Source organism: Esox lucius, chromosome 7, assembly GCF_011004845.1.
Source record: "Esox lucius isolate fEsoLuc1 chromosome 7, fEsoLuc1.pri, whole genome shotgun sequence".
Taxonomy (NCBI): Eukaryota; Metazoa; Chordata; class Actinopteri; order Esociformes; family Esocidae; genus Esox; species Esox lucius.
The window spans coordinates 42,157,366-42,169,716 of NC_047575.1; the positions used below are offsets into that span (position 1 = coordinate 42,157,366).

General features: G+C 41.3%; 1 protein-coding gene across 1 annotated transcript; it reads left to right on the forward strand.

Annotated features, from left to right (window-relative positions):
* Positions 1 to 340: 340 nt before the first annotated feature.
* LOC114839520 (olfactory receptor 146-like) lies at positions 341 to 6,586 on the forward strand. Its single transcript, XM_029121112.1, has 6 exons — positions 341 to 487; positions 735 to 787; positions 2,098 to 2,319; positions 2,596 to 2,712; positions 4,444 to 4,641; positions 6,331 to 6,586. Exons 1-6 carry the CDS (start codon positions 341 to 343, stop codon positions 6,584 to 6,586), a joined length of 993 nt encoding a protein of 330 aa, XP_028976945.1.
* The last annotated feature ends 5,765 nt before the right edge of the window (positions 6,587 to 12,351 follow it).

Genomic DNA, 12,351 nt, shown 5'->3' on the forward strand with positions numbered 1-12,351 from the left:
CAAGTTGGTCTACAGTCCAACACACATCATCAGACTACTGAAGACAGACTGTGGTAAGACCAGGTAAGACACATTTAACACAGTATGTAAATTCTACCATCTAGGATTTTCTACTGTATTGTTGGTTCATCAGGTAGCAGTTTACCTAATGGGGGGAAATAATGTTAGGTTAACATTAATATTTAATGTACAATTAATTTGATATCTATAAAAGCACTTTGTGACAACTGATAGTGTAGCAAGTCCTTAATTAAATGTGAATAAATACGTTTTGATATTCAAACAGTTATTTTTTACAAGATCATGAATCTTTTTTTAAATCAATACACCACCAGCCAGGATGACTTTCCTGAACTCTAACCTTAACCTGACAGAGAACATCACCACCATCATCCGACCCCCTTACTTCTACATCAGTGGATTCACAGGGATCCCCAACATGGAGTACTACTATGTCTTCCTCTTCCTCGTGTACATCATCTCTCTGGTTAGTCCACAGCTCTGGTCCAGTGGGTTAACATGTGGCCAGCTTCAGCTATTTGGTCCAGATAATAAGCTTGAAAACATTTTAATTTATTTTAACAAGCACATCAAAGTGTAGTAGAATATATAGTGTGCATGTATATTTATTATAGTGCCATTTCAGGCCATGACTGCTTTTTGAAAAACGTAATACTCTTTTGGGGAACAAGACTTTATTAAGAATTTAAAATTGATGTGTGTGTTGGTTCTAGATGGGCAATGCCATCGTCATGTTTGTCATCTTCATGGACCGCAGTCTCCACAGGTAATCATTAATCTTATATCCTGAGTAGCTCCCTTGTTAAGAAAAAAACAGGCTTGTGGATTAGAAAATCCAAAAGAAGCCTGAGTCTTCTAATTCCATTGGATGTGAGAATGTGAATCACTAATACTATACAGGATAATGCTTCCTTAATTCATCCGTATATTTAGAAATCTTACATTTAGTTCAGTCCCAATACCCAACCTGAGAAACAGCAACACACTAGAGAGTCTGGGAGCAGCAGTGTCTCCTGCAGAGCAAATGTCTGGCTACTGGTTCTCCCTCCAGACCTGGCAATCTGACTGCTTCTTAATGACACTTCTGAATCCAAAGTACTAGCAGGTCCAGCAAGTAAGCCGCAGCTTTTAATTTTTTTAACTACAGATCTTCATGATATTCTATTAGTTCTGTGATTATTGTTGCGGTAAATTCTCTGATTATCCCCCCACATTCCTATGATACGCATAGTTAAAAAATGCTGATATACCACAGCAGTAAATGATGACATTTTTCTGCATGTTGTAGTATGTTAGAAACCAAAAAGTGAAATGGACTGAAGAAATCGGTTGTGTCCTGTGTTGACTTCAAAACCCTCAGCAAAGCTCTCTCTAGAAATGTTTCCCTCAGTGGATGGTAAACCATTAGTAAAAAGCAATACAAAGTCAATATTAGCATGCTATATAGTCAGACAATTGTACATTTGCTTGACCAAAATTCATTGTAAATTTAGGGGTGACCATGTACTTTGAGGAAATTTAATGAAAGTTAAGTTGAAAAAGAAAATTTTGAGTGAGGAACAGAAGCGTTCCATTTGCAGTGGTCTCTTAATTTTAACTCTTCTGTTCCTCACTCAAAACCTTTCTTTTCAACTTTTTTGGAAAGTAAAGAAAAAGGTGCAGTGGTCTCTTAATTTTTTCCAGAGCTGTATATTTTGTTCTGAAAATATGAAGGGATGTGTTATAGACAAGTATGCCATTACTATCTATTGGCTGATTTAACAATCTGGAGTTCAGGTAATTGTTTTAGAGGCGTAATGAAATGTGGTAGTGTTATCCCCCATCTCCATTCCTAAAAATAAAAAGTGAGGATGCATTTTCAGATTTCATGAAGCTTAATCATGGTGAAACAACATATTTTACCTACCAACATATTTTTAATACAACAGGCTCTTCCCAATGCACTGATTTGTGTTTCTGGGGACGGATTAATGTCCTGTGTCTGTCAGTGTATAATGAAACAACAGGTAATTATTCTAATAACATTGAATCAACATTTCCCCATAGTGATAATCAAGTAATATGTTTTCTATACAGCCCAAAGTACATCGCTGTCTTCAACCTGGCCTTCACAGATGTGTGTGAGACCACAGCCTTGGTCCCCAAGCTCCTGGATATGTTCCTTTTCGGCAGACAGTTAATTTCCTACGACCAATGTCTCACCAACCTATTCTTCGTCATCATCTTCCTATTACTGCAGTCCTTCAACCTCACCATCCTCTCCTATGACAGACTGGTGGCCATCTGCTGCCCACTCAGGTTTATAGATACAATAAATCATTTGTAAATTGAATTCAGTATGTTGATAATGACCTCTTGTTGAATTTACAAATTACTGTATTTTGAATGAAACATATTTACTTAATATTTTAAAACACATTTCTTGTAAATGGATGAACTAAATCTAATATAAGTAAGTATATAGACAGAGGACTCAACTCAATCCTAAGCGATTGTGTGCCCTTACTAGGTTTACTCACTCTGGATAAGAGCATCTGCTAAATATTTAACAGCTTATTTCCTCTGTCCACACAGGTACCACATGTTAGTGAGTCACAGGTCCATGTTTCAGCTGACCGGTGCTGCCTGGGCATTGGCTTTGTTAGTTGTTTTGATCTATGTTGGATTAATCACCCGCCTCTCCTTCTGTGGGTAAGTATCCCATTGGTTAATTAAATGGAACTTTAGCCAAAAGGTGACCGGTTTAATCTCAGACCAGTGATTGGATGAAACAATTTTACATAAGACACACTCCTGTTCTTTATAACACATTTCATATGAAGCCTACTTGGAGAAGAAAAATAACACTGGACATTAAAATCATTGTATATTGATATAAATAAATAAATAAAATAGTGTGATTTAGCAGTCACTCTGATTTTGGATACACTACCCCTAGTCACATACTGAGCACACTAACAGACAGGGCTCAAGGGATAGACCCAGGTGCAGACACAGGTGAGCAGGTCCGATGCTGTTTATTAGGAGGGGAGAGGCAAAGGAGGTCAGAGACAGGCAGAGATTCGGTACACTGGAACTCTGGATCGACGGGCTTACGAGACAGACGGGCTGCAGGCAGGAACGTGGTCGGGGACAGGCAGAGGTTCGGAACACGGGAACACTGGAGACAATACAGGGAGAAGATAGGAGAAACTCAAGGACTCTTGGAAAAGCACAAGACGAACTGGCACAGGAACAAGGGAAGGATAAAATGCTCAGGGGATGATGGGATGATGAGAGGCCCCAAAGACACCACAGGAGGAAGGCATCAGGGCGCAACACTAACGTCGGTGGCTTCCCTCAAGTATTGCGGATTGTTGCATTGGTCCGGCAAGGATACTTCCATCCAGAGCATAATGTTAAAATTAAGTTGGTTACCACCAATAGTATTACATCTACAGTGATTTCTCTGATATTAAAAAAGTTGGCCATGTTATCTCCGGCTGTAAGAACACAACCTGGAGGCAGAGGTATGGTCCCAGTTGCTGAGTGTGCAAAGGTAGATTTAATAAACAAATCCAGAGGCAGGCAATAGACTTGGTCAGGAGAACAGGCAGTGGTCGATACACAGGTAATCCAGGTAAGAACAGGGCAACAGTACCAAAGGAGCAAGCTAAAGACAGACTGTCCTATACAAATAAACAGGTAGGCACATGGAAAAGCACAGGCATAAACACAGAAAGACTAGGTAAACTCAAATACACCAAAGACAGGCTAGGGTCAAACGGGTAGATAGCAAACTCAGTTTTAGAAAGGGCTTAGTATGTTGTATGCTATGAACAATACCTCACACAGAAAGGAGTACCACCTTTCTTTGCCTGCCCCAGCAGGAAGAAACTCACTGAGGGTAAGCACTTCAATGCAGCGCTGGTGTTTTCTCACGCAAGCATTATGATTGGGGCATTAATGTTAGCTAAATAGCATGTAACATTATGTATTGCTCACCGATCGCAATAAAAACAACCTTTCTGAAACACTTTTGAACCAGACGGGAGCTAGTTTAAAAGTGTGTCAGTTATGTTTATTACTATAGATAAAATATATATATAATGTCACATGTTACTTAGCTAACTTTAATGCCCCTGGGATTCATAAATGCTGGTGTGAATGAGCAGCGGCTCTTCATCGAAGACCAGATTGATGTGTGATGTCACTTTCACGTGCACTCTATCCCTTCAATCCTGTTATTTGCAGTATTTTGTTCCATCAAAAACATTACATTCCCGCAAAGTAGTATTTTGAAGATTATTTTGAATCTTTGGAGCCACCAAGAAATGAAGTAAATGAAATAAATGACTCAAATAAGGATTCTCAGGGAAAACTGTTTCTTCATGTCAACTTGGGACTCAGCGGACTGTACAATTATATTGTCTTGTGTTTTAGGTCTGTGGTGATCAACAGCTACTTCTGTGACCATTATCCTCTGTACATTCTGGCAGCCCCCTGTTCTGACGTGCTCCCTAACCGTGTGATGTCAAACCTCATCCCCTGTTTAATCCTCTATATTCCCATGATCTTCATCATAGCATCTTACATCTGTATCATCCATGCACTCTTCACCATCACACATCCCCAGGACAGGTGAGAAGGAATAATGATCTGTGCTGTCTACCTGTATTTACTTGTATTCACAAATGTTATCCCCTACCTTTTCACAAGAGTTGATTAACCCCACAAAATCATTCATTTAAAACATTTGAGCCTGTCTGAGCAGTATTTATCTAGTACCTTTAAGGGTAAAACTACAATAATGTATGCACAAAGAATACAAAAAGATTGAAGATTATTGCTGGCTTATTGTTTACTTGTCCTTCAGCTATTCAACAGTTGTATTGGCTGTGTGCTTTGGGTCACTGTCGTATTGAAATGTGCCAGGACTTTGAAATAGCTTCTCATTTTCATATTTCTGGTCAAGTTCTGCAGGTTCTCCTCAAGAATCTGTCAGTATTTTGCACTGTCCTTTCCCGTTTTATCCTAACATGTGCTCCAGTCCCTACTGAAAAGAAATAACCCCACAACAAGATGCTGACAACCACTTGCTTTACTGTAGGCCTGGTGTTCTTTGTGTGGTAAAATGTATTGGGTTTTTACCAGACTTTTGTTTTGTGTTCAGGCCAAAAAGTTCAACTTTGGTCTCATCTCACCACACCTCTTGCCACTTGGCCAAGGAATCTACAATATGCTTTTGGAAAAGCTTAAAGGAGACTTGATGCTGCCTTTTTTGAGGAGATTTCTTTTCTTGCCACCCTTCCATAGAGGTCTGATTTGTGGAACACTTGCAATATTTTGGGCATGTGAACTATTGGCCAGTCTTTACCATAAAGGCCTGAAGTTCCTTCCAAATCACCATTGGCCTCTTGGTAGCCTTTCTGATCAGTCTCCTCCTTGCCCGTTCATCTAGTTATGTGGGATGGCCTGATTTGTGAAAAGTCTAGGTGGTTCCATACACCTTCCACTTCTTACCAACGATCTTAACTGTACTGCAACAAATAGACAAAGCCTTTGCCATCTTTTTATATTCATCCCCTGACGAGTCTTTCCACAACTTTATCTTTTGAGAAGAGCCCATAGTAGATTCTTTGCTTTGAATTGCACTACCTAGGAGTGGAGTCCTCTATGAACAACTTCTTTCTTTCTAAACTAATCACTAGTTAGTACAATTGATCACAAATCAAACAAAGTGGCTTCCATTTGTGATCTGAATGGGGGTTGGTTATATTTCAATAATTCTAAGGGGGTGTGTTCACTCATCCAAATAGGGTTTTTTACTGTTTTTATTCTACTCAATTTTCAGATTTCTTTTTTGGTTACTTGGATCTGGGTTAGTGTGTGTAAATAAACCTGGAAAAATCAGATTTTGTGTTTTCATTTCAGGCCGTAAGATAACAAAAGGTTAACATTTTGTAGATAAGCAATATTACCCATCCTAGGATTTTAGAATTACATATGAAAACATACATAATTGCCACAGTCTCAAGATAAGTTTCCATTTCAAATGTTGTTCCCAATTCCTGGGTAATATTGCTGATATTGTTCATTATTTATCTACCTTCCTCGGTTACTAAGTTCACCACTATTTTTGGCACTGGACCTCTGATATTTCCATTCACTATTGTTGTGTCAATTATCAGCTAGCCACAAACACATCATTAATCCGTGGTGCTTATATTGGCATAACAAGTTGTGAATATTTTGTTTGAGATATTTTCCAATAAACTAACTCTTCTGACACATTTTCTATGTACCCTGTCCTCTACATCACTCTTTCAGATACAAGGCCATAAAGACATGCACCTCACACCTGATACTAGTGGCAATTTTTTATCTACCCATTAATATCACCTACATTTTCGTGTCCTACATCCCTGCCAACATACGGATCATCAACCTCTCCCTGACCTCTGTGCTGCCTCCCATGCTCAACCCTATCATATACGTTCTGAAGACGGAGGAGTTCAAGGAATCAGCCAAGAGCCTCCTTAAAAGTGTAGTCAAGAGAGCCGTGGGTTCACTAACGTTTACATGAATAATGTGTTTTCAAGTTTATATTCATTTTTTTATTTATATTCACTTTTTCTAGCTCTCTTATTTATTATGCTTTTAACTCGTACTGTATATGTAATGCTACCACTTAAGCAGAAGCATACAGCACCATGAGAAAGTATTTGAACGTATCAGATGTTTTTCCTTTGACTATCTGAATGTTATCAGATCAATGTTATCAGATTAATCAAAACCTGTTCGTACTGTATCTTACGCTGATATTGATATTTTTAACTCAAATAATTATTTTCATTTTATAATGAAAATGTTTCCAGCATGTTCTACTGCAGGTTGATATTTTGGAATTGTTTTTTTTTCATTGACTGATTAATTCTTCTTAGATAAACAAAGTTCAAACGGACATTTCTCAATTATTTTCTTATTTTCTTTATTGCAAACACTACTCAAAAATCTTTTGACAAATTTGACCATAAAATATTGTCAAAGAATTCTTGACAAATCTTGATGCATTTTTTTTTTAACATGAGTAGATCCAGTGGATATGAAAAGTTTACACACCCCTTTTAAAATGCCAGGTGTTGTGATGTAGAACAATTTGACAAAGATGAATCATGAACTTTTTCCACCTTTTATGTGACCTATAACAGGCACAATTCAATTGAAAAACAAACTGACATCTGTGAGGGGGAAAATAAAAAACTCACAATAACCTGGCTGCATAAGTGTGCACACCCTCTTATAACTGGGGATGTGGCTGTGTTCAGAATTAACCAATCACATTCAAACTCATGTTAAATAGAAGTTATTACACACCTGCCATCATTTAAAGTGACTCTGATTAATCACAAATAAAGTTAAGCTGTTCTAGTAGGATTTTTCTGACATTTCCTTAGTTGCATCTCAGAGCAAAAGAGTTTCCAAAGCATCAGAGGTGGCCCGCTGGCTATCCTTTAATGTCTGTAAATCTACAAACTTGGTACAGTACTGTATGTGTTGGTGTTGGCAACGTCAACAGAGGAACAACGTACAGTTAGGTCTGGAAATATCTGGACACTGACACAATTTTCATAATTTTGAACAACCCAGATACAGTTGAAGTGCAGACTTTCAGCTTTAAATCATGGGGTTGAACAAAAATATTGTATGAAACATTTAGTAATTGCAATCATTTTCAGGGCCTCAAATGTAATTGGACAATCATAAATAAAATGTTAATTTTTAATACTGTGTCAAGAATCCTTTGCAGGTAATGACTGCTAGAAGTCTGGAACGCATAACCAAATAGTTTCCTCCTTTGTGATGCTTTGCCAGGCCTTTACTACTGCTGTCTTCAGTTGTTGTTTGTTTGTGTGTCTTTCTGCCTTAAGTTTTGTCTTCAGCAAATTAAATACATGCTTGATTGGGTTGAAATCAGGTGACTGACTCGGCCATTACAGAATATTCCACTTTGTTGCCTTAAAAACTCCACAAATATGTCTTGGTGACACTAGCAAACTTGAAGCAGACGTCTTCGCTAGCAGTTGTAGTGTTAAACTAACATTGAAAAACCTTCAAGTTTTTAAACAAAATTAGACCAGGTAATCTACAAAAATACCTACAGCACCCGCAAGAAAAACAATTACAGACATACGATGCATGCACATTGCCTCACATGAAGCGCATATCATCCACCTTTTTTGGAGCTGAACATCGCACAAGTTGGCGATTGGATTTCAACATCGCAATTTTGATTACATTTCGATTATTTGTGCAGCCCTATTATACACTTCAGAAATAATCCGGCTGCTTCTGTCTTCTGTCACATCATCAAAAAACACTAGTGACCCAGTGCCATTGGAAGCCAGGAAAGGATCCTTTGATCATCCAACACTGTTTTGTTCTGTGGACTTCCAGTCCTCTTTGAATTCCAGAGCTCACCAGTGCATTCTTTTTTTCTCAGAATGTACCAAACTGTTGATTTGGCCACTCCTTGTGTTCCTGCTAGTTCTCTGAGGGATAATTTTTGGCGATCAGGTCAATTACCGTACCGCATATTCCGTTTATTACAAAAGCTTTTGGAGACAAGGGTCGCCGCACAATGTCTAAGGATCAACAGTCAAAACATCATTTTATACTTCCACTACGCCCAAAAGATAGAGGCGTTAAGTTACAAAGCAAGTGTGCCATTGGCCCAATCCCAGTTCTATTCTTTATAGGATAACTGCAAGTATCCCCTTGCCCCCCTTGTGGTTTCTGTCTTGCCTGTCAGACTATGTGTGTGTGTCTCTAACCTGTGTCCTGTTTCTCAAAAGACAGACATACTAAATCTTTCTCTCCCCGGCAACCGCTTGAACAGTGTTTCCTATTCTCCTACTTGCTCCTTCAGTTTCAGCTCATTACAAACATTTAATATTTTGTTTCATTGGTTACAACAGCTTATAACAGTTCACTAACTTATACAATCAATACATCTACATTGGTTACAACAGCTTACAACAGTTCACTAACTCATACAATCACTACATCTACAATTCCCCCTTTTGATCTCTCCCCAGAGAGATCACCCCTATTCGCCAAGCTCCAGTTCTCCCGGGTCATGCTGCTCCAGTAGAGGCATCAGCATCCCTGATGGCGGTCCTGGAGCCTTCTCAATGGCTGTAGAGATCACTCTCATGGCAAGCCCTCTTATGCATGGGATACAACAACACCCACAAGTAACCATTATAGCACCAAATGTAGCAAGCGATAAAAGAACAGACATTATCAAACATCTCCACTGGCCGAACATCGAGATCATCCATTCCTCCAGCGGATTATCTATCCCAGAATGCTCATATGTGACCCCTTGACATAGTCCAATTCAATCCCCCAAATTTCCTCAAACAGGTGTCCTCAGGTGGGGTCGCAAACCTCTTCGCTGGGGGAATGAAGACCCGATGCCAACCTGGGAAACCTGTAACAACATACAACACACATCATTATTCCACCAATTCCCATATACCATTTAATTCTACTATCATCTCCCCAGACCATTCTCTGTAACCCTGTCATCTTGGTACGAGTGGTATGAGCCACTCAGTGTCCTATACCCCCTTTTGTTACAGTATTCTTCAGTTCTTTCCCCTAAGAGTCTATTCCCCTGACGCCGTCCTTTAACTCCTTCACTCGCTCGTGGTCCCGCCGTGTCCTGGGATCCGCTCCTGGCACCGGTCCGGCTGGTGTTGGTCCTTCTTCCGTCCACACTGGGGAAAGCTCCTCCTTCCCGGTTTGGATGAGGTCCGTTAGCGACCTTCCTGGCTCCTGCGCTGGTGTACACTGGCTCCAATGGTACCACGTCTCTCCTTTGTCCCTCAGGCGGAACGCATGACTCGTTCTCTCCACCACCTGATGAGGACCCGTCCACCTTGGCTCCGACCACTTTCGCTTGATGAACTTCAGCAACACCCACTCCGCCTGGGGCAGGTTCTGGTCCAGCGGGTGCAGGTCCCTCCGTTCTCCAACTCTATTGGTGAATTCTGAAACGAGAGCTCGCAATTCATCAAAATACACTTTATGGTCTTTGGGCCACTTTTCCCCTTCCGGGACCGCAGGCCCCGCGGCTGGTCCTGGAAACTGTCTCCCCGTCAGCAGCTCGTATGGGGTGAACCCAGTGGTCTGATTTAACGAGCATCGAATCGTCATGAGTGCCAGTGGCAGTGCATCCACCCAGTTCAATTTAGTCTGTGCACATATCTTAGCCAACTTGTTTTTTAAGTTTTGGTTCAAGCTTTCTACCTTTCTCTGGGACTGTGGATGGTACACAGTGCCAAAAGCATGTTCTAGGCCCAATAAGCTCTCTACCTTCTGTAAATCACTGTTCTTAAAGTGAGTCCCATTATCTGACCTAATTTTCTCTGGGAAGCCGTGTCTGGGAATGTACTGGTTCACTAAACACTTGATCACTGTCTGACTGTCCTCCCTTCTTGCCGGCCAGGCTTCTGGCCACCCTGTGAACATGTCCACACACACTAACATGTAGCGGCACCCCCGTACTGTTTCCCCCATGTCCGTGTAGTCTATCACTATCTCTTGTCCAGGTCTCGTCGTCATGGGGAACGCCCCCATCTCAGGTTTGATCGTCGGTTTTGGGTTGTGGTGTGTGCAGATGGTGCATGTCTTAGTGTAGTTACGTACCATGTCTACCATAAACGGGTGCCACCAATGGCACAAGTTCCTCAACATCTGTGCTGGCCCTACATGGCCCAACCCGTGGGCTTCTGTAAATTTATCTCCCCGCATGGCTGGTGGAAGTATTACTCTACCGTCTGGCCCCTCTCCAGAGCCCGCTCGTCTCTGTTGCTCGTCTCTGTTGCTCGTCTCTGTTGCCAAATTGTTTTCTCTTGTGGGGAAGCCCCCTTTTGATGTCTCACTAGCCCGTCTCTCTCAGGGCCTTCTCCCCACCCCACTTCCTCTTCTGCTCTTACCACCATCACTCGCGGAGTGTACCCTGCTGCCTGTTTTGCTGCTGTGTCTGCCGCTTGATTTCCCTGAGCTAGTACACTATTTGAATTATCGTGTCCTTTGCATTTTATGATGGCTACCTTTTTGGGCAGGTCTAGGGCCTGTTATGGAAATTTTGAACTAAGGTACATTTGAGAAATGTCTGTCTTTCTATTGGCTGGTATGTAAATCTTTACTTTGATTGTGACACACATGTCTGTATAATATCAGAGGATTATTAGGTATTTGGGCCATGTCCTCCTGCCTAGACAAAGAAGGGTGTCAGTCCTTTCTGTTCTTTAGGAACGTAGGAGAGAGGGATCTGGTATATGTCTTAGGGGTCATTCTTGATTGGTCACAATGGGTTGTGGGGTTAATCATCTGCCGACCTGGAGGTTGTCTAGATGCTTTAAGTTTCCCTTAAGGGTTGAGAAAGTTAACCACATGAGGGAAGACACCATGTCCCTTGTGTCAAGCCCAGGACATGTGATAGAACAAAGGGCATGTGTTTGATTGACTTGAGACCGATGGGCAACAACTTACCACACCCCTTTTTCTATGTAATAAATATGGATTGTTCATGTATGGAGTTAGAGACACCTCAGACGATTATGTGTGTGTAAGCGGTTGACGTGTCTCTCATAATAGTCTCTGTGCATAATAGTTAATAAAACGGTTATAATGTACAAAGATCATTTTGTCTCTGTGTCCCTTACCCTGAGTGTCGATACATTGGAATTTCCATCACAGGCCTCAGCTAGTTCTCTCATCTCTGCCTCGTGTTTAATCGGTTTGTCTCCTGCTGTTCTAAACCCCGCTTTTAACCACTGTCCTAGCTCCACGTGCCCTGTGCCTACTGCGTAGGCCGAATCTGTGTAAATGTTTACTCTCGTTCCCTGGGCCAGTCTGAGGGCCTCTATCAGTGCTCTCACTTCTGCTTTCTGGGCTGATTGCATCCCCTGGAGCCTCTCTGCTTTCAGCGTGACTAAACCCTCTGGTGTTAGCCCGTCTTGTTCGTGTCTGAAACTGCACCCATCAGTGAAGAGGTCCTCTGCCCCTGGGAGGGGTTCTGCCTCCAGATCGGTTTGGGTCTTACTCTCCCTCACTACCTCTTGCGCGCACTCATGTGGTAGCCCCGTCCCCATTCGGTCTGCAATATTTATTCCTTCATGTGTGAAAATCAAATTTGGAGCCCCGAGAATTTTGCTTAGGTGTTGTTGCCTGAGGGAAGTCATAGTGAACATCTGTGAATTTACATACGCCACTACACTGTGTGTTGTGAGTATCTGAAGGTGATGCCCCATCACTATGTGTGCGCATTTTTTAATG

Coding starts and splice junctions, on each gene's coding strand:
- LOC114839520 (XM_029121112.1), top strand. CDS start 341: ATGACTTTCCTGAACTCTAACCTTAACCTGACAGAGAACATCACCACC. Junction 2,320..2,595: donor GCCATCTGCTGCCCACTCAG/GTTTATAGATAC, acceptor CTGTCCACACAG/GTACCACATGTTAGTGAGTC. Junction 2,713..4,443: donor ACCCGCCTCTCCTTCTGTGG/GTAAGTATCCCA, acceptor CTTGTGTTTTAG/GTCTGTGGTGATCAACAGCT.